At 57.5% G+C, this 25748-nt stretch overlaps 1 protein-coding gene across 3 annotated transcripts; it reads left to right on the forward strand.

Annotated features, from left to right (window-relative positions):
- Positions 1-306: 306 nt before the first annotated feature.
- On the forward strand, positions 307-24751 carry PUF60 (poly(U) binding splicing factor 60). 3 transcript variants are annotated; one of them, XM_053973853.1, is made up of 11 exons: positions 307-392; positions 7736-7831; positions 9078-9167; positions 10104-10154; positions 14225-14386; positions 15443-15535; positions 16537-16750; positions 17441-17631; positions 19921-20056; positions 22777-23012; positions 23893-24751. In XM_053973853.1, the coding sequence occupies exons 1-11, from the start codon at positions 366-368 to the stop codon at positions 24190-24192; spliced, it is 1596 nt and encodes a 531-aa protein (XP_053829828.1). In that variant the 5' UTR covers positions 307-365; the 3' UTR covers positions 24193-24751. The 3 variants fall into 3 exon arrangements, with proteins under 3 accessions (XP_053829828.1, XP_053829833.1, XP_053829838.1); XM_053973858.1 differs by lacking the exon at positions 10104-10154; XM_053973863.1 differs by lacking the exons at positions 307-392; positions 7736-7831; positions 9078-9167; positions 10104-10154 and adding an exon at positions 10169-10476.
- The last annotated feature ends 997 nt before the right edge of the window (positions 24752-25748 follow it).

Consider the following 25748-nt stretch of genomic DNA (forward strand, 5'->3'; position numbering starts at 1 on the left):
ATTTTAACTGGTGTGAACCCGTTTTATTCGGGGCTTGGCCGGTCACAGCCCTGCCCGTGGCACCGGCAGCTTCGGACCTTCCCGAGGCACCCGGTACTGCCAGCCCAGCGGCGCTGAGGGCCGCAGCAGCCGAGCCGAAGCCCTGCTCCGCCGGGATCATGTCACACCACGTCTCACCCCTCCAGCGGCGACGGCTCCTGGGCGGCGCCATCTTCCCAGCCGCTCGCGTCACGTGACACCCCGCCGCGCTCTCGCGATATTTTTTTTTTTCTCGCGAGGCCCCCCCCTCCCCCGGCCCCCGTTTCCCGCGCGCGCGCGCCGCGGGGCTCTCGCGAGAGCCGCGTGCTGCAGACGGGAAGGACAAGATGGCGGCGACAACGACGATGGCGCTGGTGAGGGGCGATGGGCGGCGGGGCCGGGCCGGGCCGGCTCCTCGCGGGGCGGGATACAGGGCGGCTCCAAGCGGGTCCGCCGCGCCGGGCCCTCTCCGGGCCCGCGTGCCGTGGCGGCTCTGAGGGGACGGCGCCGCTTCCCGCCGGTTCTCTTCCGCTTCTGGGCTTTTGTCGCGGCCTTCTCCCTGTGGGGAAGGTGTCGGTGTTCCCCCGCGCGCTGCTGAGCTCCGTCCCGCCGGTGCGGCCGCGGCTGTCGCAGGCCCGGCGGGGAGCGGGCTCGGCCGTCCCGCTGCAGGCCGCTGTGCCGGGGCTGCCGTTCCCGAAGCCGTGGCTTTAAACGCTCCTCTGTGGGCTCCTGTTCCCAAATCCGCCTCTTCAGGTGCTCGCTGTTGGGCTGGGTTTCCTAAGTCCGCTTGTTCAGGTGCTGCTGTTGGGCCGCCGTTCCTGAATCCGCCTGGATCGCTCTTTGCGGGCTCGGGGACGCCTCAGGCCGGCTGGCTGCGGGTGTGAGAGCGCGGGGCTTTCGGGGCTCTTGCTTTTCCTGGCGCCGAACCGCGAGCAGAGCCGTGCAATCCACGCTGGGATTGGCGTGGGTGGAATGGGAATTGGGCGCCTGCAGGTGCCCCGGCCCGGGGAGGGAGCCCGGGAATGCCGTGGGGGCTCGGGGCTGAACCCCCAGAGCTCCTGGAATGCCGGGCTGGATCTGCCGTCCCTGTGGCACGGCGGGATTTCACTGCTGGGTTTGCTTCTTCTTCCCCGTCGCTGTTTTCATGGAAAACACGGGATTTCTCTGGGGTATGGCTCTGATTCCAGAGCAGCTCAGCCTTGCTCTGAGGGGCTGCTGCTGATCCCAGAAGGAATTGTGTGTCCTGGGGTTCCTGCTGTGACTTCACAGGGGTTGGTGCTCCCATTTGGGAGGAGATACAAACAACTCTCGCTTTGTTTCCTGCCTCATTTTTTCCTTAATCCATTGGGCTGGGACCTTTCCCAGGTCAGCGCTGGGAAGGAGGGGGCAGGTCTTGCTTTGTGAGGTTACCTGGGATTCCACAGGGGATGAGAAGGAAACACCTGGCCTCAGAATTCCCATTTATCCTGTGGACACACCTGCACAGGGGTCTGCTGGTGTGGGGATCCCCAGGTGTGGGGAATCCCTGTGGACACACCTGCACAGGGGTCTCCAGGTGTGGGGAATCCCTGTGGACACACCTGCACAGGGGTCTCCAGGTGTGGGGAATCCCTGTGGACACACCTGCACAGGGGTCTCCAGGTGTGGGGAATCCCTGTGGACACACCTGCACAGGGGTCTCCAGGTGCGGGGAATCCCTGTGCACGCCCTCCCAGGTGATTGGCCAGGGGGAGATGGCCTCAGGCTGGACACCAGGAGGAATTCCTTTGAGGAAAAGGTGCTCAAGCCTTGGCAGGGCTGCCCGGGGGGGTTTGGAGTGTCCCTGGCACTCAGGGGACAGGTCTTAGGCTGGGCTCGATGGTGTGGAGGTGTTTTCCAGCCTCGGTGATTCCATGGTGCCAGGAGCAGTGGGACTCCCCCAAAGGCGGCCGTGTGGCTGCCCGTCAGATGCAGAAATCAGCTCTGCTGTTCCTGGGCTCCGAGCAGCTGCTGGAGGCTGGGCGGACCTGTGGATGCCCATTCCACCTTTTCAGGGAATCCTGGATCCTGGATGGCCCAGCAGGGCCAGGGGATGTGTGTGGGATTCCCAGGGAATGCAGGATGGCCTCGTGGTGTGCTGTGGGACAGAGCAGGCCCAGGGGATGTGTGTGGGATTCCCAGGGATTCCAGGTTCCTGGGTGGCAGCGTGGTGTCAGTGCTGGCCGTGGGATCACCTGTTGGGGCTGATCCAGGCTGATTCCTTGCTAAAGGAATCTGGGCAGTCTGGGACGTTGTGGCACTGTGTCAGTGCTGTGATCGTGCTCCCAGTTCAGTGTTCCCCTCATTTCTTGGGCTGGGACCTTCCCACATCCCATGGGTGTTCTCCTTTGCTCTCTCCTGATTCCTGGCAATCTTTGGGCTCTCTGCACCCCTGGGAATGGGCACAATGTTCTGGGCACCTCACTAGTGCCATTTGGGGCACTAAAACCTCTGTGGGGGCATTTTGAAGCACTCCCTGTCCCCGTCAGCCCTCATGGCCTCACATCAGCTCCTCTGCCAGTGCCTGGCTTCCTTCTGCATTCCTGAATCCCAGCTGGCTTGGGTGGGTGCTCCTGCCCTGCAAGCAGGTGTGGTGTCCAGTGGGGGCCTCAGTGACAGCAGCTGTGTCAGCCACAGTTCCCTTGGCTGAGCTGTGCAGTTTGGCAAAAGCCACTTGGGAGCCTGAAGGGGTCAGTCATGGAATCATGGCATCAAAGCCTGCTTTGGAATGGGAGCAGTCTTAAATCCCATCCAGCTCCACCCCTGGCCCATCCCTGGGAGCGTTCAAGGCCGGGTTGGATGGAGGGAAGGTGTCCCTGCCCCTGGAGGAGCTGGAAGCCCCTTCCCACCCAAACCATTCCATAGTTCTGGATGGAACCAGAACCACGGGCACTGGCCACGTCATGATGTTCCTTGGGGAATGCTCCATGGCAAGGGATATGTGGTCAGGAATTCCTGTGGGAGCCCTTCCCACCCAAACCATTCCATGGCACTGGATGGAACCAGAACCACGGGCACTGGCCAGGTCTGCAGCTGTGGGAACCCTTCCCACCCAAACCATTCCATGGCTCTGGATGGAACCAGAACCACGGGCACTGGCCAGGTCTGCAGCTGTGGGAGCCATTTGCTCACCAAGTCCTGCAGAAAGGGCCCGTTTGGGGAGGTTTGGGTTCGTGCCAGTCTCTAGGAGCACATCTGGGAAGTAGTGGAGAAGCTTTGGATGTGCCCCATGCTCTGGATTCTGCACGTGCCAGCAGTGACTGCCAGCACTGCCGTTCCCAGTTGGAAAGGAGCATTCCACGGGGTGTGGGAAAGGAGTTGCCAAAGCCACTGAGGAGTACTAAAGGTTACTGTGCCCACAAGGGCTTCCAGACTTCCAGTGGAATCCCCAAGGGCTTAGATGGAAAACAGGGACTGAACTGGAACGTGGTTGTACCCACCAGGAAGGGCCTTCCCTGGACGCTCACCTGTAGTTGAGGAATTTCTTTCTGGAAGAGGTGGCAAGGCCATTGGAAGGGGCTGCTGCTGGAGGTTTGAAGTGTCCAAGGAGCAGCTGGACACAGCACTCAGTGCTCTGATGTGGTGAGAGGTGGGGATCAGTCCCAGGCTGGACTCGTGCTCTTGGAATCTTTTCCAATCTGATCCTGGCATTCTGTGCTGCTCGGGCTGTGTTCCAGCCTCTGCTGGGCCAGCGTGAAAGGATTCTGCTGAATTCCTGTTCATCCTGTCAAGGAGGTGGAGCAGGGATGGAGCCAATGCCCTGGCCATGTGCTTCATCCTTCCCTTTTGCACTTCAGTCTCCTTGAATCTCCGTGTGATTTGCTGTTTGTGGTTCCCAAATAAACGGGATTCTGTCCTTTTGGTGTGTTTATACTTCAGGGAGGTTCTCAGCCCTGTAACAGATTTCCAGGAATGTTTCTGAACTCTTGGAGTTCAAGCCCCCTAGAAGGGCCCAGCCATGCTCAGATGCCAGAATAGCAGCAGGAATCCACTTCCCATTTATTTCTTTCCAAAGAAGCTCCTGTTCTCCTGCTTCCTCTACCTGCTCTTCTCGAGTTTTTCTCCCACTTTCCTCTCTCCCTTCTGGCTGTTATGGGATGTGGGAATAAGGTTTCAGGGAAGGAGCCTGAGCACAAAGCCCCAGGTGCTATTGTCTGGCCCCAGGGAACCAAGCTGAGCCTGTTCCTGGGAGCAGGGTTATCCCGAGGAGCCTGGAAAGAGGAAGGCAGCACTCCTCCGGGCTCTCTGAGTGTGAGGGTGGAGGTTGGGGTGGGTTTGCACAACGTGCTGCTTTCCAGGGAGCCCAGAGTGACAGGGTGATGATGTTCCTTGGGGAATGCTCCATGGCAAGGGATATATGGTCAGGAATTCCTGTTGGAACCATGCCCGTGGTCAGCAGAGATCATCTATGGGCTCTTCCCAGAGGGATTTGTGGGGACAGAGAGCCTGAAGCCAGCAGTGCCTGGGTGCTCCTGGGTCCTTCCAGTCTCAGCTTTGCTGTCTCTGCTGGAGCTGGGATGTTCCAGAGCAGTTTTTGGAAGCTGTGCCTGTTAATGAGCCGATATGTAAATTATATTAAACTCAGCTGTGCAATGGGCTGGGTTTGGAACAATCACAACAAATTGGGCTCCTGACTTTTTTTATTTTGAAGAGTTACACTTGGCAACCCTTCACTCTGTTCTTCTCCTTCCATATCTCAGAGCTCCTAAATTGGAATAATTGAGTTTTTAAAGCTGGAGGAGATGGGAGCAGCAGTGGGAGAAGGGTTTGTGGACTTTGAAATTGGCAGGGGAGAGCTCTGGGTGTCCAGTGGCAGAGATGTGGGAGGGGACAGGGACAGCTGGTGACAAACAGGGCTTCAGCCAGGTGGGAAAGGACAAGAAGGATTTTTTAAATTAATTTATTGGATGTTCCACAATCAAAATGAATCTTGGAGATGAGGGAGCCTTCTTCTATAAACAGATGAACATTTCTGGATTGTGTTTGTGGCCAGGTGGAGATGGCATTAGGGGACATGGTCACTGCTGGCCTTGGCAGTGCTGGGAACAGTTGGACTCGGTGGGCTGTGAGGGCTTTTCCAATCTCAGCAATTCCATGATTCCATATCACTTTGCTGGGCTTGTTTTCAGCTCGGGTGTGGCTTTGTGCACTGGAGTTTGCCAGTTTGCAGCTCCAGCCACCTCTGTTCCTGTGTCCCTGTTGGTGCCCTGGTGTTCCCATCATCCTTGTGTTCCTTGTGTCCCAGTCCAGCCATGGACTTCTGAAGGGACACTGGGAACAACTGCAGCTCTGGATACTGTCCGGACACCTGGAGAGCAGGATTTTGTGTTGGGAGGGTTTGTTTTCTGTCTGCTCCATGTGCACTGATCCTGGGAAATGCTCACACTGCCCACAGGGGACTGGAGGCTGCACAAAACCAGGAGTCTCATTCTTGCTGTAAAATGAGAGTCAGATGATTGAGGATATATCCCAGAATCCTGGAATGGCTGGGCTGGGAAGCTGTGGTTGCCCCTGGATCCCTGGAAGTGTCCAGGGCCAGGTTAGAGCAATCTGGGCTAGTGGAAGGTATCCCTGCCCATGGCAGGGGGTGGAACGGGATGAGCTTTGAAGTTCCTCCAACCCAAACCATTCCATGATTCTGTGACAATCCAGGAAAAGCTTTGCTTTTGGTAAAGCTTCAAGTCTTGGCTCCTGCTCTGAACGGAGGTTTTTCCATGGATCCTTTTACTCGGAGCAAAGACTTCCCACAGGAGCGTGTCCAGGACCGCAGGCTGGGGTTTGTCCCCACTGGTTTTTGGGTGGTTGATGGGAAATGTGGAGCTGAGAGAAGGAACCAGCTCTGTTTTGATGGGTGGTGCTGCCAGAACCCCCATGAGCACCAAAGACAGGGCCTGGTCCTGCTGCTGGGGGCTGAGATGGGGGGTCCCAGCACTGGATCACCAGGCTGGAATCGTGGTCCCAGCAGTGGGATCACCATGCTGGAGTCCCAGTCCCAGCAGTGGGATCACCATGCTGGAATCATGATTCCAGCAGTGGAATCCATGGTCCCAGCAGTGGGATCACCATGTTGCAGTCCCAGTCCCAGCAGTGGGATCTGTGATTTGAGCAGTGGGATCACCATGCTGGAATCATGATTCCAGCAGTGGGATCCGTGGTCTGAACACTGGGATCACCATGTTGCAGTCCCAGTCCCAGGTCCCAGCAGTGGGATCTGTGGTCTGAACACTGGGATCACCATGCTGCAGTCCCAGTCCCAGCAGTGGGATTGCTGTGCTGGAGTCAGTCATGGTTCCAGCAGTGGGATCACCATGCTGCAGTCCCAGTCCCAGCAGTGGGATCCATGGTCCCAGCAGTGGGATCACCATGCTGGAGTCCCAGTCCCAGCAGTGGGATCGCTGTGCTGTGCTGGAATCATAGTTCAGAGGGCTGGAGTGGGACTTCAGACAAGGGCTTGGAGTGACAGGACACAGGGAATGGCTTCCCACTGCCAGAGGGCAGGGCCAGATGGGGTACTGGGGAGAAATCCTTCCCCGTGAGGGTGGTGAGGCCCTGGCAGTGGTTGTCCAGAGAAGCTGTGGCTGCATCGTCCCCTGGAAGTGTTCCAGGCCAGATTGGACAGGGCTTGGAGCAACCTGGGATAGTGGAAGGTGTCCCTGCCCATGGCAGGGGGCAGGACTGCGTGAGCTTTAAGGTCCCTCCAAAGCATTCCATGATTCTGTGATTTGGGAAAGTGTCCTAGTTTAGGGCAAAATTTGGGAGACCTCCAGAAGGAGCCCCCAGAAAGCAAACCCCCCACGGCCCCTCCCCCACCTGGTTCGGGAAGGATTTCCTCAGAAAGAAATGGGAAAAAAACCTGTTTATTTAACAAAACAACACCAGATGACAAAACCCTTTCACCGTTCTGAAGAGATGACAAATTCAGAAAGTCTCTCCTGGGAGTGGTTGCCCAGCTATCAGTCTCCAGCGCTGGGGATGGCTGCTGCAGGTCACAAAAATGCAGACTCTTGGTGTTTCTTGATGTTTCCCAGATCCAGAGCAGGTTCAGATGATATTCAGGAAAGGGAAGGGAAAAAGAAACAGTCCAGGGTAAAAATTGGACTGCCTAGCTAAACTAACTAATAAGCAAAAGCAAGCAAGCAAGCCAGCCAAGCCTCTCCTGGACACAGACCATGGGGGGAGGTGAGCTGGCTGATAACAAGACAAAACAATCCTTCACTTTCAGAGTCAGTCCTGAAGGCACAGAACATAATATCAGGCATAAACAGAGCACACGATTTGGGATACAAGCACCATACCGTCACCCTAGGACAGAAAGTTTCAGAGAAGGTTTTAAAATGAGAACTTGAGAGAGCTGGGTCAACAGAGCTGGGAGGGAGAAGTAGGAGGAGAACATTGATGGGGACATTAGACAGTGGATCTGTTGAGGGGATGGAGATGACATGAGCGAGGATTGGGGATTATCTGATTGTCTGTTCACAGAAAACGTGGCTGGAGAACTCTGAAAGTGTACAATTGCTGGGATGGCTCTTCCCACAGGGAATGGTGGGAATATGAACTGGTTTTCCTGACATACAGCTGGGTTTGGGAAGGGTTTTTAGCCTACTGTCATGTTCTGACATGAAGGGCTTTGATTTTCTGGGAAGGAAGACAAGTCACTCCTGTGAGAAGAGTTTTCCCTGAGCATCTTCTGTCTCCTTAGGGTACGGAGTCCATTAAGATGGAAAACGGGCAAAGCACGGCAGCAAAGCTGGGGCTGCCCCCTCTCACCCCAGAGCAGCAGGAAGCTCTCCAGAAAGTGAGTAAAACTGGTGGGAATTTGCTGTTTGGGGGGTGGTGGTGTGTTTTAATGAGCCTCTGTCTCTGGTGGGGCCAGAGGGAATTCACCACTGGATCTCTGGATCGTGGCCATGCTGGAGGGTCCCACAGTCACATTTGGGCCCAGGAATTACTTGGTTTGGTTTGGAGTTCATGGACACTTTCAGGAGCATGATGGGGAATTGCTGTTGGGGTGGGTGAGAGTGGGTTTAATTTAGAAAGTCAGTTCAGAAAAATGGCATCCTAAGTCAGATGGGAATTCTGAGCTAGGGTGTGGATGCCACAAAGTCACTGAGGAGCAGCCGCTGCTCCAGGAGGACTGAAACTGGGATCTGCTCCAGTTGCCTGTCACTGTCCACACCAGCACACATCTGGTCAAGGACAGCACACTGTCCTTGGGATGACAGGGACACAGAGCTCTGTCCTCGGGAGGCTCCGTGTGGCTGTCCCTGTGTGTGAGGGGGCTGGCTCCCAGCCTCATTCCCTCTGGCTTCTCTGGAGCCCATGGATGCAAGCCCCCTTGTCCGTTTCCAGGTTTCAAATCCCTGGGTTAGATCCTCCCGTTCCCTGGCAGCTCCCAAACACAGCCATGGAGACCAGGTGCCAAGGGGTGTGTGTCCTGGGGAACAGCACAGGGCTGGGCATGAGGTTTGCCTTGGCACTGAGCCTCGGTGCTGGCAGCCCGGAATCTCTGGCTGTACCAGATTTGGGGAGGACTGAGAGAAACCCCAAGGGAGCCTTGCGTGGGCAGGCAGAGCCAGAGGTGAACTGGGGCATTTAGGGAGCAGAGCCAGGGAAGAGCTGATGTGGTTTGGGAGCAGATCCAGAGCAGGCCGGGTGTGCTGAGAGGGCAGAGCCCAGCCCGGGGTGGCCATGGGGAGGGCGTGGAGCCCCTTCCCTCCTGTAGCAGCCGTCTGTGCAGACGCTCTCTGAGAGGAGAGGACTGGAGGAGGCCGTGCCCCGCCCCGGGCCCTGCAGGTAAGGGGCTGCGGTGGGATGCGGGGGCGGAAGAGGGGAACGCCGAGCTCCCGGTGCATGCTGCTTCCCTGCGCTGCCCCTCACGGCATCCTCCGTGTCCCAGGGCCTCGAGGTGCTGGGGAGCTGTGGGCAGCGCCCTGGTGCTTAGGGATGGAGACCGGAAGGTTCTGGTGCTGTGGTGCGGAGCCAGGCATCGTTCCCTGCCCCGCTGTGTTGTCCTGCCCCTACAGCCCCTGTTTTCCTTCCAGGCCAAGAAGTACGCGATGGAGCAGAGCATCAAGAGCGTGCTGGTGAAACAAACCATCGCCCACCAGCAGCAGCAGCTCACCAACCTCCAGGTGAGACCCCCCTGCAAGCCTCTCCCTCTGCCTCGTGCTCCCCCCGACACGGTGGAGTTCTCAGGGCCCTCGGAACCAGAGCACAGCCCTGAGCCTGCAGCTCACCCAGGCACCCTGACTAACCTCACAAATTGCCCGCAGATCTCTTTTGTTCCAAGAGGAAATGGTTAAAAGTTCCAGTCCTGTTGGACGTCCCTTCTTGAGATACAAGAAGCCAAAGACTTTGCCGTGGGCTCTGCTTCTGAGCCATGTTTAAGGTGGTGAGGGCAGAAGGGATCTTGGGAACAGTGTCCTGTCACCATCTCCTCTGCCTGAGGGAGGGTCCCTGTGTTCCTGCGTCCCAGTGCTGCCCCATTTCCCTCCCCTGCACCCAGGTGCTCTCAATTTTGGAGAAGTTCTGTTGGCCGTTCCTGCTTGTACTGGAATGCCCATACTGGGAGAACCCTTAACTGGGGTTTGACCTCCCCTCCTTCAGAAGTTTCCAGAGCATGTCTCAGTGCCTTTACTCAAAGTCAGGAAGCTCAAAACAAGGGCTTTGCCTGAGGAATCCCTGTGGATGTGCTCTCCCTGCCCGGCAGCTGAGGCCGTTTGGGGCTGTGCCTGGTTCTGAGGGTCTGCTCTAGTTGAGGGGCTCCTTTTAAATGCTGGGGGTGAATCAACGACAGTGGTTGCAGAGGTTACTATTGCCTTGAGTCCCCCCTGGGATCCCACCCTGCTTCCCGAGGCAGCGGCAGCAGCACAGCCCCACCCTGGCCTGGTGGGACCGGACTCGGCAGGGTCCTGGCGCCGGACAGTCCTGGGGACCAGGCAGTGAGGGCCGAGGAAGGAGAGGCCTCTCCGCAGGTGCCCCTGTGCCGCCGCTCTGCTTGAGTTTGTACAAACAGCCGTAGTATGCTCAGCTCCAACAGACTGAACTCTGTCTTTACTGTCTTTCAGATGGCAGCAGTGACAATGGGCTTTGGAGATCCTCTCTCACCTTTACAATCGGTCAATAGACATATTCACTTCTTCTGGGGCACTTGTCTTAGTCAGGGCCTAGCGTGGGGACGTTCGTAGTGGTGCCAATGCTCTTGTCCGCGCCCAGCACAGCCCTCCCACATCCCCACCTGTACTGGACACGCCCAGGAGCAGAGCGAGGTGTCACTGCCCCGAGAAGACCCCAGGCTGTGCAGTCTGCGGGGACACTGCCACTCGGGGGCAAAGACAGCTTTAGATTTCCACCAGTTCTGAACACACCCGTGAAATTGTGGGAGCTGCATTTCTAGGGATGCTACAGTTCTGAGGTCCCGACCTAAAACTAACGGCCAAGGTAACTCACCAAGGGGCGATTTCTTGTGGAACGACCTCCCAGCACCCAGAGCCGGCCGGTGCTGGGGAGGGCCGGGGTGCCGGAGGTTGGCAGAACATGGTGTAGCCCAGGCTCAGACTCTCTTTACTGTGCACGGTCCAGACCAGGGCAGTATGGCACGTTCCAAGTGCAGCAAAAGCAGGATGGAAGGGACAGAACTGCAGCACTGATCAGAAAACTGATCAGAAAACTTGTGTGAGCCTTTGTGCCCCTTCTAATCAGAGGCCACAAAGAGCTGAATGACTGGGCACGATCCAGCCTCTCCTTTCTCCAAGACGTGCTGGACAAAGTGTCCCATGACTCCTCCCTGCACCCAAAGGTTCAGTTGTAAATTCATTTATAAATACCTGTCCATCTTGCTGGAATATGAGATTTGTGCCTGGTGTAAAACACGGGCGGAGGTTTGAACTCCAAGAAAAAGGGCACTGACGTGAAATCCCCAGTCTCCCTCCTTTGGCAGTGGGTGGTGTGTCAGTGGGGAGCCAGTTCTGGGGCAGGGGTACGTTTGGAGTGGAGCAGAGCAGCCGTCTTGGTGTGGATTTGGCAGAGATGGTGTCGGAGCCCTCATGCCTGGGAACTCCCCCCATCCCCGGAGCTGCTGCCTGACAGTGGAACTCCAGCAATTTGGCCTAAATTGTTTCTGGTTCACTCTCCCCAGCTGGGCACAGCTGAGTTGGTGGCACAGGAAAATTTGAATGGCTTATGACCCCCAGGGCACCGGGCCGTGACCCCTTTTCCTCGGCCATTCCTCCCTTGGGAGTCACAGGTGGACACAGCCCAGGAGCAGGAGCTGGTACAGTTCAGAGCAGTCAGGATATCCCATTCTTGGCAGATGCTTCATCCCGGAGCCCGCTCAGAATGCACAAAGTGCAAACAGCCCCCTGTCCAGCGCTTCTCCTGTAGCTAGGGTTTTCCAGTTTCTTTGTGGAGAGGGCACAGCCTGAACTCCTTGAGCTCTGGGTCTCAGGGCCTGAGTTACAGCTTCCCATGGGCTCAGTCCTCAGCGTCACAGTGTAAGATTCCCACGTCCCTTCACCATCCCCTGGTGTCACTGTGTCATGACTGATGCTCGTGCTGAGGGTTGTGCATCACCTGCTTTGATTACAAGAGCACCCCAAGGTGGGGTTTTGGCCTGTGCTTAAAATAACCTCCCAAATCCCTTCAGAGCAGCATTACACAGCTACAGGTGAGGGCTGCTGCCTGGCTGAGGCTTCAGGTGCTTTTCCAAGTTACAGGAGGAGAAGGAGGCACAGGGAGCAGTGAAATCAGCCCGGGGGCTGCTGAGAGCAGTGAGATGTCCAGGCAGGAGGCCCTGACACTGACCTGTGCTGAGCTCAGGTGCCCGGGGCACATCCCCTACCTGGATGCTCCTGTTGGTGACCCACAGACACCCGGAGTCAGCACAGCCCATCTCACCTCTGCCTTCTGCAAGTCCAAAATCCCAGGGTCATTAAGGCTGGAAAAGACCTCCAAGGTCATAGTGTCCAAGCTGTGCCTGATTCCCCACGTTGTCACCAGCCCAGAGCACTGAGTGCCATGTCCAGGTGTTCCCTGGACACCTCCAGGGATGGGGACTCCAAACCTCCCTGGACAGCCTCTCCCAATGCCTGACCACCCTTTGCAGGAAGGAATTCTTCTGCTGTCTGAAAATCCTGAGTCCTCCTCGCTCCCCCACCTCTCCTTTAGAGTCCTGTGGCAGGGCAAAGTGGGGATTTCCTCCTGCAGAGGCTCCTCGGGGGAGGCACCTTCCTGGGACACCCAGGGTGACACTGGTGGTGGCTCTGACCCCCTAAACAGGCTGCAGACTGAGGGGCTTTCCTGCACCAAAGCTGGGAATGTGCTGGAGCACCTGGGAGAGCACCCAGCCACTGTCCTGCATGTGTACGTGCCATAGTCCTGCTGGTCACAGCCTGCAGAGTAAAGAGAGCCATGGCCCAGCCGTGCTGGGAAATCCTAAGCCAGGCAGGGGGCAAGCTGGATGTCACCACAGGAGCAGCAGCTGGGGCTGGATGTCACTTCAGGAGCAACAGTTGGGGCTGGATGTCACCACAGGAGCAACATTTGAGGCTTGATGTCACCTCAGGAGCAGCAGCTGGGGCTTGATGTCACCTCAGGGGCAGAGTCTGGGGCTCAATGTCACCTCAAGAGCAGCAGTTGGGGCTCAATATCTCCTCAGGGGCAGAGTCTGGGGCTCAATGTCACCTCAGGAGCAGCAGTTGTGGTTTAATGTCACCTCAGGAGCAGCACTTGGGGCTCGATGTCACCTCAGGAGCAGCAGTTTTGGTTTAATGTCACCTCAGGAGCAGCAGTTGGGGCTCAATGTCACCTCAGGAGCAGCAGCTGGGGTTTAATGTCGCCTCAGGGATAGTCTGGGGTGAGAGCTGTCCCTGTTTGCAGTGTCCTGTAGGGAATGGCAGGAGTTAAACCCTCGCAGGTTGTTTCCTCCTGTGGCCAGTGGCAGTCCTGGACAGGGGCGGTAGGGAGCAGGAGTCCCTCGGGTACAGGCTGTGTCCATGCTGCTGTGCCTGTCACAGATGAGCTCTCCCTCCCTTTGGGCTGCAGCATCCCCAGGCAGAGCTCCTGTACTCATTAGGGCACCCCAAAAATCAGCCTTGAGGAGGCCCTGAGTGCTTTCCCTCTGCCCCAGGGGACCCCGGGCATGGCAGAGCTCCTCTGCTCATTAGGGCACCCCAGAAATTGTCTCCTGAAGGCCCTGGTTGCAGCCCCTCTGCCCTGGGGGTACTCAGAGCTCCCTGCTGTGGTGCTGGGCAGGGCCAGAGGTATCACCTGCTGCTGCTGCACGTGCTCTGCACCAGCCTCTTCCTGCCCCAGGTGTGTCCCACCTGCCCCAGAGCCGTCCCCTCACATGCAGGCAGTGACTCCTCCAGAGCCCCGAGGTGTTGCCACATCTCCAGGGCCACATCCCTCAGCAGCAGTAGAGCTGCTCTGGGGGTGACAGACACAAAGGACACACTGTGCTCTGCTTTTGGGATCCCTCCTGTGAGGAATGGCTGGATTTGTCTTGAAAACAGGTTTCCAGGCAGACTTAGGACACCGTAGCAGGAACCCTCTGTGCAGCACCCGCGTGTTGGGGCTGCACCAGTACAGCCAGTGCCGCCAGGCAGGGATGAGTACTGGCACCACACGCTTCCCAGGAGTCCCACTGGGCCATGGGAGTGTTTGGCTTTGCTGTTGAGCTGTGGAAGTGGTGCCCAGTACTGGATCTCGGACTGCCGGGGGTGGGGGGAGGCTCTGGTGCCAGAGGGAGCGGGGGGAGGTTCCCAGTTCCAGACCCTTGGCTGCCGGGGAGGACGGGCGGGGGTGGGAGTGCCGATGGATCTCTGCCGTTGGGGGGAGCGGGAGGGGTTCTCCCAGTGCCCAGAGCTGAGCCCTTTGCTGCCTGGAGGGGGAAGCTGCCCTAGAGTGAAGGGATTCCCTCCTCCTGCAGGTGTGGCTGGAGATGAGATCAGGCTGGGGGAGACCCGGCCGGAGGGGCCGAACCGTGTCTGCCCCGGGATGAGCCGGACTTTATCCGGGACCGAGCCGGACGGATCCGCTCCAGCGCCCTGTGCAGCGAGCAGGGAAAGCCTTCTGATCCAGGCTGTGCCAGAGCCGCCACCAGGCTCCCGGGAGGGAAGCAGGAGGGGGAGGAGGCCCCGGTGGCCACGGCCAGCCCGGCACTGACCGGCCAGTCCTTGTCTCGCTACAGATGGCGGCTCAGAGGCAGCGGGCACTCGCCATCATGTGCCGGGTCTACGTGGGCTCCATCTACTACGAGCTGGGGGAGGACACCATCCGCCAGGCCTTCGCCCCCTTCGGGCCCATCAAGAGCATCGACATGTCCTGGGACTCCGTCACCATGAAGCACAAGGTGGGCTGGGGCTGCTGGGAGGTTCCTTGCCTGTGGATGAGCTTTAAGGTCCTGTCCCACCCAAACTGTTGTGGGATTGCCTGGATGTGGCAAAGAGCAGGTGAACTGTCCTGGGAAGGGGTGGAATTCCTTGGGGGCAGCGAGAGTTGGTGCTGCTGCCCCAGTGATGAGGCGTTTTGGGGTCTTCTGCAAGGACATTTCTTTCAGCCATGTGTCCTAAAGACAAAATAAGCAGCTTTGCAGAATTCTGGATGGAATTCTTCCCTGTGGGAGTGGTGAGGCCCTGGCAGAGGTTGCCCAGAGAATCTGTGGCTGCCCCATCCCTGGAAGTGTCTAAGGTCAGGCTGGATGGGGTTTGGAGCAACCTGGTCTAGAGGAAGCTGTGGAACTGGATGGGCTGTAAGGTCCCTACAAACCAAAACATTCCATGATTCTATGATTCCCAGCCCTCAATGAACATTCTTATCTCTTCAAGGCTTTCCAGATACAGCCAGGAGAGGAAAGGGCCTCTATCCCTTTGAAGAGCAGGCTCCTTTTAGCCCTGGGGGTGAATGTTTGCAGCTCCCTGATCTGCTTAGGGCAGGATTCTGTGGTGGGAGCCAGGGGTGTGTGGGGTGAAGTGCATGGAATCAGAATCGTTGAGGTTGGAAAGGAGCGCCCAGAGCACTGAGTGCCACATTCAGTCATTCCTCAGACATCTCCAGGGATGGGGACTGCACACCTCCTTGGACAGCCCCTTCCAATGCCTGACCACCCTTTCAGTGAAGAAATTCCTCCTGCTGGAAGTGCTGACAAGGCAGCAGCCCTTAGTTAGTTGGGGTTTTGCTGCAGGACCTCAGAGTCTGAGAGGCTCCAGAATCAGATGTCCTTGGGGGAACCTCTGCAGGCCATTTTCTGCCATAATAAAATGCTTCTCTAAGGAATCTTCTTGGGCCATGAGCAGAAATCAGTGTGGTGGGAATCAATTCCACCTGTAGGCATCTGGTCCATGGGAAAGCTCGGCTGCATTGGACTGGCACAGCTGGAGTGATTAACAGGTGTCTCCTCCCATCCCAGGGCTTTGCCTTTGTGGAATACGAGGTTCCCGAGGCCGCCCAGCTGGCCCTGGAGCAGATGAATTCTGTCATGCTGGGAGGAAGGAACATCAAGGTGAGTAGCACGCCTGCTCTGAAAATTCCTGCTTCTCTTTTCCTGGCAATAGCGGTTTCGTGCCTGGAAATGCTCCCCACAGCACTGTGATGGGGGAAGGAACCTAAAGACTGTTCCCTGATGGACCTTGATGTCCAGCATGGAGCACACAGTGGCTCTGGGTCCCTCCTCTCCGAGGAGAGGCCCCCAGCCTGCAAGTCCCACCTGAGACTGGCTTCAGGCTTTCCCACCCACACATGGAATCCTTTTGAAGACAAAGCAAAGGTGATTCCTTATATCTTTTATGGTGTCTCTGACATGCCCTGAGTGCGTGCAGAGTGCCATGGCCCAGGGGGTTTAGGAAAGAGGTGGGAACGCTGTGAATTGCTTGCAGAATGTTTCTCAGTCCCTGGAAGTTTGGCAGGTCAGGGAAGGTAAATGGGTACGGGGAGGAGGGAGCAGAGCCCAGGACCCTGGTAGTGCAGGCTGTTCCTGGACCCGTTCCCTCTGAGGCGTGCTGTGGTTTGCACAGGCAGGGAGAGGCCAAGTGCCGCCCTGCTCCATGGACCATCCACATCACAGAATAATGGAGTTGTTCACATGGGAAAATCCCTCCCAGCTCATGAGTCCAGTCTGTCACCAATCCCCACCTTGTCACCCAGCCCAGAGCACTGAGTGCCACGTCCAGGCATTCCTTTGATGTCTCCAGGGATGGAGACTGCAGCACCTCCTTGGGGAGCCCCTTCCAATGCCTGAGCACCCTTTCCCTGAAGAGATTCCTCCTGATGTCCAGCCTGAACCTCCCCTGGCACAGCTCAAGGCCGTTTCCCCTTGTCCTGTCCCTGTTCCCTGGGAGCAGAGCCCGACCCCCCCTGGCTGTCCCCTCCTGTCAGGAGTTGTGCAGAGCCACAAGGTCTCTCCTGAGCTTCCTTTGCTCCAGGCTGAGCCCCTTTCCCAGCTCCCTCAGCCCCTCCTGGTACTCCAGGCCCTTCCCAACTCCATTCCCATCCCTGTCCCTGCAGGTGGGGAGGCCCAGCAACATCGGGCAGGCTCAGCCCATCATTGACCAGCTGGCAGAGGAGGCCCGGGCCTTCAACCGCATCTACGTGGCCTCTGTGCACCAGGACCTGTCCGACGACGACATCAAGAGCGTGTTCGAAGCCTTTGGGAAGATCAAATCCTGCACCTTGGCCAGGGACCCCACGACAGGGAAGCACAAAGGCTACGGCTTCATTGGTACAGCCGGGTGGAGCTGGGGCAGGGCTGGGGGTGTCCTCTGCTCCTGGGGCTGCCTTTGGGGGTGGGTTTTCCACACTGGAGAGGGAATTTCGTTAAGGGGTAGGAATAAATTTTGAGCGGGGATGTCAGTACAGGACATGAGAAAGCACGATGCGAGCTGTTGCTATTGTCACGATAAAGAGACTGCTTTATTTTTTCTGACTCCAGCATTTATAGTTTTCCAAAGGTGACAGTGGATTGGAGGGTGAACGTGCCACCTCTCCAACGACACTGGACAAACTACCAGTCCATCAAATTTCTCCTCCTCTATGAAGGAATGCAAAACAACAGGTTATTTACAGAAAGTTGTGTGAGAAAGTTTGCTACAAGAATGTAAACTCAGAAGGCTTTAGAAAATCTTAAAAAATCAGGGCGACACAGGTCAGGGCTGGATTTAGAAATTTAATTTGTAGTGGCTGTGAGGAGGTGAGACACTGGCACAGGGTGCCCAGAGAAGCTGTGGCTGGCCCAGCCCTGGCAGTGCCCAAGGCCAGATTGAACAGGCTTGGAGCAGCCTGGGATAGTGGAAGGAGGCAGGAGGCAGGGAGTGGGACTGGAAGGTCTCTAAGGTCCCTTCCCACCCAAACCAGTCCATAATTCCGTGATTGAACAATGAAAGGCTCATTGGTGGATGATCTCCTCCTGCAGAGTATGAGAAGGCCCAGTCCTCCCAGGATGCCGTGTCCTCCATGAACCTCTTTGACCTGGGGGGTCAGTACCTGCGGGTGGGCAAGGCCGTGACGCCCCCGATGCCACTGCTGACCCCGGCCACACCTGGAGGGCTCCCACCTGCAGCTGCTGTCGCCGCCGCCGCCGCCACCGCCAAGATCACGGCACAGGTGAGACAGGGGGGTGGAACAGGGGAGGGACAGGTGAGACAGGGGGATGGAACAGGGGAGGGACAGGTGAGACACGGGGGTAGAACAGGGGAGGGACAGGTGAGACAGGGGGGTGGAACAGGGGAGGGACAGGTGAGACATGGGGGTGGAACAGGGGAGGGACAGGTGAGACATGGGGGTAGAACAGGGGAGGGACAGGTGAGACACTGGGGTAGAACAGGGGAGGGACAGGTGAGACAGGGGGATGGAACAGGGGAGGGACAGGTGAGACACGGGGGTAGAACAGGGGAGGGACAGGTGAGACACGGGGGTGGAACAGGGGAGGGACAGGTGAGACACGGGGGTGGAACAAGGACAGCAGAGGTAAAGCACGGGGACAGCACAGAGCACTGCACAGGGTGCCCAGAGAAGCTGCCCCATCCATGGAAGTGCCCAAGGCCAGGTTGGACGGGGCTTGGAGCAACCTGGGATAGTGGAAGGTGTCCCACTGCAAGGGGTGGGACAGGATGAGCTTTAAGGTCCCTTCCAACACAAGCCATTCCAGGATGCCATGATTCCAGATCGTACTCTGTCCCAGGATTTCACACATGGGAGCCTGTCCCTGGCACCTGGGGAATCTGAGACACCAGATTTTGGAATGACCTGGCACAGCTGATGAGAGCTTTATTTCAAGAACAGGTGGGGAAGGGTGGTGAGAATTCCTAGTCTGGAAATCAAACCAGCAGTGAGGGGGAAAATGGTTGCAGGAGAGGCTGAAAGAAAGCAGGGAAGGACATGGAAGGGGTGAGGGATGGGGGCAGGAGCAGCTGTGTGAGCAGCATTCTGGTTGAAGGTCACACCTGTAGCAGGGTGGAAGAGGCCTGGAATGGCTTTAGGCTGCTGGGAAACAGGGAGGGGCAGTGATGGGGTGGGTTGGACATTGATACAGAACTTGAGTTCTCTGATTTCGTTTTCCTGAAGTTCCAGGAGCTCCTGGGTGGGACCACTGGGCACAGATTCCCATGGCTGTGCCCCCATCCCTGCCTTGGGCAGCAGGATCCCCCCCATGGCACTGTAGCCCACGGAGCAAGAAAATTCCAGCACTGTTGTGTTGTGGGATTTTCTTGGGCAGGAATTGCTGGTCAGTGCAGCCCCTGGAGCTGCTGCAGCAGAGCTGAGGCTCCAAAAGGCTTTTTGGGGAATGTTTCCCTGAATCAAAGGTGGAGGCAGGAGTGGGAGGAGCTGCCCCTCACACGGAACTCACAGGGCCCCAGGAGAGATTCCACAGGTCTGGAAAGCTCTGCAGTCAGGGCAGGGAGGAAGTTGAGACATGTCTGGAGTTACTTGGATCAAAATCACTTTGGGAAGGAAGCATGGCCTCTGCTTAAGTGAAATGGTAGGGATGTGGCACAGACATGGGTAAATCCTGCTTAGTCAAGAAACTGCAGGATCTGTTCCTGTGAGGAGAGTGGCACTAAAGAGAGAGAGGAGCAAGGGTCACCCCTGTCTGCCAGAGGTAGGAAAAGTCAGACTTGCAAGGAAGTGGAGGAATCAAAAGTACTGGCAGAAGTTTTTTAGCCATTTCAATGAGAAGTGGGGGCAGCTGGTGACCAGTGGAGCCAGAAATTCCAGTGGTTTTGTTCCAGCACTTTCCCATTCCCCTTCAATAGGAGCTTCATCTCCAATGGAAATAGGAGTGGTCTTGTGGGCACTGGGAGCAGAGCCCTGATGGGATGGGTTGGATCCCAGAGTTAGGGCATTTATGTAGAGGAGAGTTGGGATATCCCAGCAGCTTTGAGTCACAGATCCACTAACATCTGGGATGGAGGGACAAAATCTTGGGATCTTCTGCTCTGCCACATCAGGGATTACAGGAGCCCTGAGAACACAAGGAAGAGAAGGATGTGAACAATTAAATCAGGACTACAATGGCCTGGAAAGCAACAACAGCCAAAAAACATTGGGATCCTGGGGTGTGTTTTAGGCACATTATTTTCAGTACTTCCATGGAAGTCTTTGTTGTTCAGCTGGATGTTCTTCCAGGATGTTGTTGGAGTTCTGGGTGTCAGGGTGTTCACTGGGATTTGAGTTCCAGGAGATGTTTCTTCCAAGGTGCTTCAGAATTTTCTTTCCCTGCTGGGCTGGGTGACACCTTTACCTCCCTCGCAGCACTGGCAGCTCCTGGGGCTGGGAGTGTGGGGCATTTCCCAGGTGTAGGGCAGCTGAGCCTGGCTGGGTCAGCCAGATCAGCTCCTCTGCAGGGACATCCCTGGGGCAGGGCTAACCCGAGGCTTTCCGTGTGTCCCGCAGGAAGCCGTGGCAGGAGCCGCAGTGCTGGGCACGCTGGCGACCCCGGGGCTTGTGTCCCCTGCCCTGACCCTGGCCCAGCCCCTGGGGGCTCTGCCCCAGGCCGTGATGGCTGCACAGGCCCCTGGTGTCATCACAGGTGGGTCCCCTCCTCCTGGTACCTGTGTCCCCTTTCTGCTGGCACCTCTGTGCATCCCCTTCTTTCACTTGTGTCTGTCCCCTCTTCCTGGCACCTGTGTCCCTGCCTCCTGGCACCTCTGTCCCCTTCTCTCACCTGTGTGTGTCCCCTCTTGCTGACCCCTGTGTCCCTTCCTGCTGGCACCTGCGTGTGCCCCCTTCCTCCTGGCACCTCTGTCCCTTGTCTCCTGGCACCTGTGTGTGTCCCCTCTTCCTGTCCCTTCTTCCTGGCCCCTGTGCCCCCTTCCTGCTGGCATCTGTGTGTCCTCTTCCTTCTGTCATGTGTGTGTGTGTCGCCCTGGTGTCACCTGTGTGCTTTTTCTCCTGTCACCTGCACATATCTGTCCCCTCCTGCTGTCACCCATGTGTGCTCTTCCTTTGTCACCTCTGTGGGCCCCCCTGCTCCTGTCACCGGTGTGTCTTGTCATCCACGTCCCTTTTCTGCAGATGGCACTCTGTGCCTGGGGTCCACTTGAAGCTGGAATGCTGCTCCTGGCCCTGCCTGGGCAAGAGCTTGGATGTTTTATGGATTAGTTCGGTGTCCAATAGATGGGACAGGCCATGGGTTCCCAGCAGCATCACCTGGCATGGGGGGTAAAAGCTGGATAACTGGCACTGGGTGTCACTGACCATTGTCCAGGTGACCATGGCCTGGGTACCACTGAATGTTTCCCAGCTGTCACCACTGCCCAGCTGTCACTGACCATTGTCCAGGTGTCACTGACCATGGCCTGGGTACCACTGAATGTTTCCCAGCTGTCACTACAGCCCAAGTGTCACTGACCATTGCCCAGCTGTCACTTACCATTGTCCAGGTGTCACTGACCACTGCCCAGCTGTCACTGACCATCGCCCAGCTGTCACTGACCGCTGCCCAGCTGTCACTGACCGCTGCACAGCTGTCACTGACCATGGCCTGGGTACCACTGAATGTTTCCCAGCTGTCACTGACCATTGTCCAGCTGTCACTGACCACTGCCCAGCTGTCACTGACCACTGCCCAGCTGTCACTGACCGCTGCACAGCTGTCACTGACCATCGCCCAGCTGTCACTGACCACTGCCCAGCTGTCACTGACCGTTGCCCAGCTGTCACTGACCGCTGCCCAGCTGTCACTGACCATTGTCCAGCTGTCACTGACCATTGTCCAGGTGTCACTGAATATGGCCTGGGTACCACTGAATGTTTCCCAGCTGTCACTACAGCCCAAGTGTCACTGACCATTGTCCAGCTGTCACTTACCATTGTCCAGGTGTCACTGACCACTGCCCAGCTGTCACTGACCATCGCCCAGCTGTCACTGACCGCTGCCCAGCTGTCACTGACCGCTGCCCAGCTGTCACTGACCATGGCCTGGGTACCACTGAATGTTTCCCAGCTGTCACTGACCATTGTCCAGCTGTCACTGACCACTGCCCAGCTGTCACTGACCACTGCCCAGCTGTCACTGACCGCTGCCCAGCTGTCACTGACCGTTGCCCAGCTGTCACTGACCGCTGCCCAGCTGTCACTGACCATTGTCCAGCTGTCACTGACCATTGTCCAGGTGTCACTGACTATGGCCTGGGTACCACTGAATGTTTCCCAGCTGTCACTACAGCCCAAGTGTCACTGACCATTGTCCAGCTGTCACTGACCATTGCCCAGCTGTCACTGACCGCTGCCCAGCTGTCACTGACCATTGTCCAGCTGTCACTGACCATGGCCTGGGTACCACTGAATGTTTCCCAGCTGTCACTACAGCCCAAGTGTCACTGACCATTGTCCAGCTGTCACTGACCATTGTCCAGCTGTCACTGACCACTGCCCAGCTGTCACTGACCGTTGCCCAGCTGTCACTGACCACTGCTCAGCTGTCACTGACCACTGACCACTGCCCAGCTGTTACTGACTGTTGCCCAGCTGTCACTGACCACTGCCCATCTGTCACTGACCACTGCTCAGCTGTCACTGACCACTGACCACTGCCCAGCTGTCACTGACCACTGCCCAGCTGTCACTGACCATTGCCCAGCTGTCACTGACCATTGCCCAGCTGTCACTGACCACTGCCCAGCTGTTACTGACCGTTGCCCAGCTGTCACTGACCATTGCCCAGCTGTCACTGACCACTGCCCAGCTGTCACTGACCATTGTCCAGCTGTCACTGACCACTGCCCAGCTGTCACTGACCACTGCCCAGCTGTCACTGACCATCGCCCAGCTGTCACTGACCATTGCCCAGCTGTCACTGACCACTGCCCAGCTGTTACTGACCACTGCCCAGCTGTCACTGACCACTGCCCAGCTGTCACTGACCATCGCCCAGCTGTCACTGACCACTGCCCAGCTGTCACTGACCGCTGCACAGCTGTCACTGACCATCGCCCAGCTGTCACTGACCACTGCCCAGCTGTCACTGACCATCACCCAGCTGTCACTGACCATTGCCCAGCTGTCACTGACCATCGCCCAGCTGTCACTGACCACTGCCCAGCTGTTACTGACTGTTGCCCAGCTGTCACTGACCATTGCCCAGCTGTCACTGACCATCGCCCAGCTGTCACTGACCATTGCCCAGCTGTCACTGACCATCGCCCAGCTGTCACTGACCATTGCCCAGCTGTCACTGACCACTGCCCAGCTGTTACTGACCGTTGCCCAGCTGTCACTGACCACCCTCCTGTCCCTGCGCTCTCCCAGGTGTCACCCCTGCCCGGCCGCCCATCCCGGTGACCATCCCGCAGGTGGGGGTTGTGAATCCCATCCTGGCCAGTCCCCCGGCCCTGGGGCTGGTGGAGGTGAAGAAGGAGAAGGAGGAGGAGGAGGTGTTCCAGGAGTCGGAGCGGCCGGAGATGCTGAGCGAGCAGGAGCACATGAGCATTTCCGGCAGCAGCGCCCGCCACATGGTCATGCAGAAGCTGCTCCGCAAGCAGGAGGTGAGTCCAGGAGGTGCCAGCTGCCACCCATGCACCTTTCCCAAAGACTCAATCCGTGGCACAGCCTGGCTTGGGAAAAGCTGAGCAGAGCTAAATAGTCTTATTTGAGGTTTAAAAAAATTTAAAACCCCCAAATCACAAAACTTTAAAGTATTTTTTAATAAAATGCTCTATCCCAGCCTGTTTGGAATTCTGAGCCTACAAGTGCCCTTGCTTTGGGCTGTGAAGAACAGCCACAAGAAATGTGTTCACGTGGAAGCTGGAATGGGATGGGGCAGAGCCTGGAATGCCCCAGGTGTGCCAGGGCCAGGTGCACAGAGCAGCCTGCCCAGAGGGGTGGTGGAATTTCTGTCCTTGAAGGTAGCCAGAGGCCACCTGGACACGGCCCTGGAGCTCAGGCCAGGTGACTTCAGCTGTCCCTTTGATCTGAGATCCCCAGGGGCTCAGTCATGGAAGGGCTGGGTGCAGGTGTGGGACCTACCTGCGTGTCCTGTTGGGAGCACCTGGGGAATCCTTCAGCTTTACTGGGAGGGGAGGAAAGGAACACAAAGAGAATTGTGACAGAATTGAGGAATTGTTGAGGAAAAGCCAAGAATACCTGGATGGCAGCAGCACAGGGAAAATGAGAGTGGTGCCCAAGGCTCCTTGTGCTTCCAGGGTGTATCCCAGGAAATGGCACACAGCATTCCCAGCCCAGGGGAATTCTGATCCAGGGGCCAGCCCCTCACAGCCAGCAGCACTCAGACCTGGAAACTCAGTAGTTATCCCTGAGAGCCTGAGCCAGCAGCCCCATGGAGCGTGCCTGCAGTGGGGTTTGGGGTGCTGGGGTGTGTCCTGTGCGTGTCTCCAGGCCGTAATTCCCTCCTGCCTTCCCTTGCAGTCCACGGTGATGGTGCTGCGGAACATGGTGGATCCCAAGGACATCGACGATGACCTGGAGGGAGAAGTGACAGAGGAGTGCGGCAAGTTCGGGGCTGTGAACAGGGTCATCATCTACCAGGAGAAGCAGGGCGAGGAGGAGGATGCCGAGATCATCGTCAAGATCTTTGTGGAGTTCTCCATGGCCTCAGAGACTCACAAGGCCATCCAGGCGCTCAACGGGCGCTGGTTCGCGGGCAGGAAGGTGGTGGCCGAGGTCTACGACCAGGAGAGGTTCGACAACAGCGACCTCTCAGCATGAACTGCACCCCATGGCTGGGCCTGGAGCTGGGAATGGGCCCAGCTGTGCTCCCAGGGCTGGGCTGGGCTTGGATCTGGGGCCTGACTCTGACCCCAGAGCTTGGATCTGGGGAATGGGCCCAGCTCTGATCCTAGGGCTTGGATCTGGGGAATGGGCCCAGCTCTGACCCCAGGGCTTGGCTGAGCTTAGCCTCTGGGAATTGGTCTATCTCTGATCCCAGGGCCTGGTTGAACTCAGATCCAGGGAATCAGCCCAGCTCTGGTCCCAGGGCTTGTCCAAGCTCAGATCCAGGGAAATGGTCCAACTGATCCATCCCAGGGCTTGGCCAAGCTCAGATCCAGGGAAATGGTCCAGCTCTGATCCCAGGGCTTGGCCAAGCTCAGATCTGGGGAATCAGCCCAGCTCTGTTCCAAGGAATTGGCCGAGCTCTACCCTGGGGACCGGCCCTGCCCCCCTCTGCCTCCCAGGATTTTTGTAGCCGTGTGTAAAGGACATTCCAGGACATTCCAGGGTGGGCACAGGGATCTGGTGTCTGAGATAAAAGCGCAGAGAAAGCCGGTGTCACTTTGTGCGTGTGTGTGACAGGGCTGCCACCCCCTCGGCCCGGGCTGGCCCGGGGCTGGCAGGGCACTGGCATCTCCACAGCCCATCGTGGCACCCTGAGGAGCAGGGCTGGGCTGAAGAGTGCTCCAGGTGCCCCTGCCGAGCCCCGAGCTCTCTCCAGCCACACTCGGGGCAGGAGCAGCCGTTTCCCTCCAGGACGGGCCCCAGGGGGTTGGGATGGAGCCAAGGGGGAACTTGGGATGGGGGGGTCACCCTTGGGGGCTCCTGTCCTGGGGGTGCTGGGAGGGAGCCCTGGTCCAGAGAACTGAGCTGAGCCTGTGCTCAGGAATTCCACAGCACTGGGACCCAGCAGGAGGCTGGAGGAAATGATCCTTTCACTTAAGAAATGCAAATCTAAGCAGAATGATCTCCAGGGAACTGTGGCAGGGAATTCCGAGCCCAGCCTCCCTCTGTGGGTTGCTGCCAAGCCTGGGGATGTCCTGCGGCAGAGCCCGGGAAACTCACTCAGGGCTGGAATGGCTCAGCCTGGAGCAGAGCCAGGAGGCTGAGTTTCCACAGCTGGGATGTTGTGGGGCTGTGGCAGCTGGGGTTTGGGGACTTGGGGGTGCTGTGTCTACAGCAGCTGGGACTTTGGGGTGCAGGGATTTTGGGATATTGGGGTTTTGGGATGCAGGGATTTTAGGATACTGAGATTTGGGTATGCCATATCTACAGCAGCTGGGATGTTGGCATGCTGGGGCTCTGTGGCAGCTGGGATTTGGGGATGCCGTGTGTACAGCAGCTGGGTTTTCGGATGCTGGGATTTTGGGATGCCGTGTCTACAGCAGCTGGGACTTCGGGGTGCAGGGATTTTGGCATACTGGGGATTTGGGGATGCTGGGATTTGGGGATGCTGGGATTTTGGGATGCCATGTCTACAGCAGCTTTGGTGCTGTCTTTGGCGGCCCCGAGCTTTCAGGGGTAGCTGCACAAATCACCAAGCAGCTCTGTTT

Source organism: Vidua macroura, chromosome 1 (assembly GCF_024509145.1).
Source record: "Vidua macroura isolate BioBank_ID:100142 chromosome 1, ASM2450914v1, whole genome shotgun sequence".
Classification (NCBI taxonomy): Eukaryota; Metazoa; Chordata; class Aves; order Passeriformes; family Viduidae; genus Vidua; species Vidua macroura.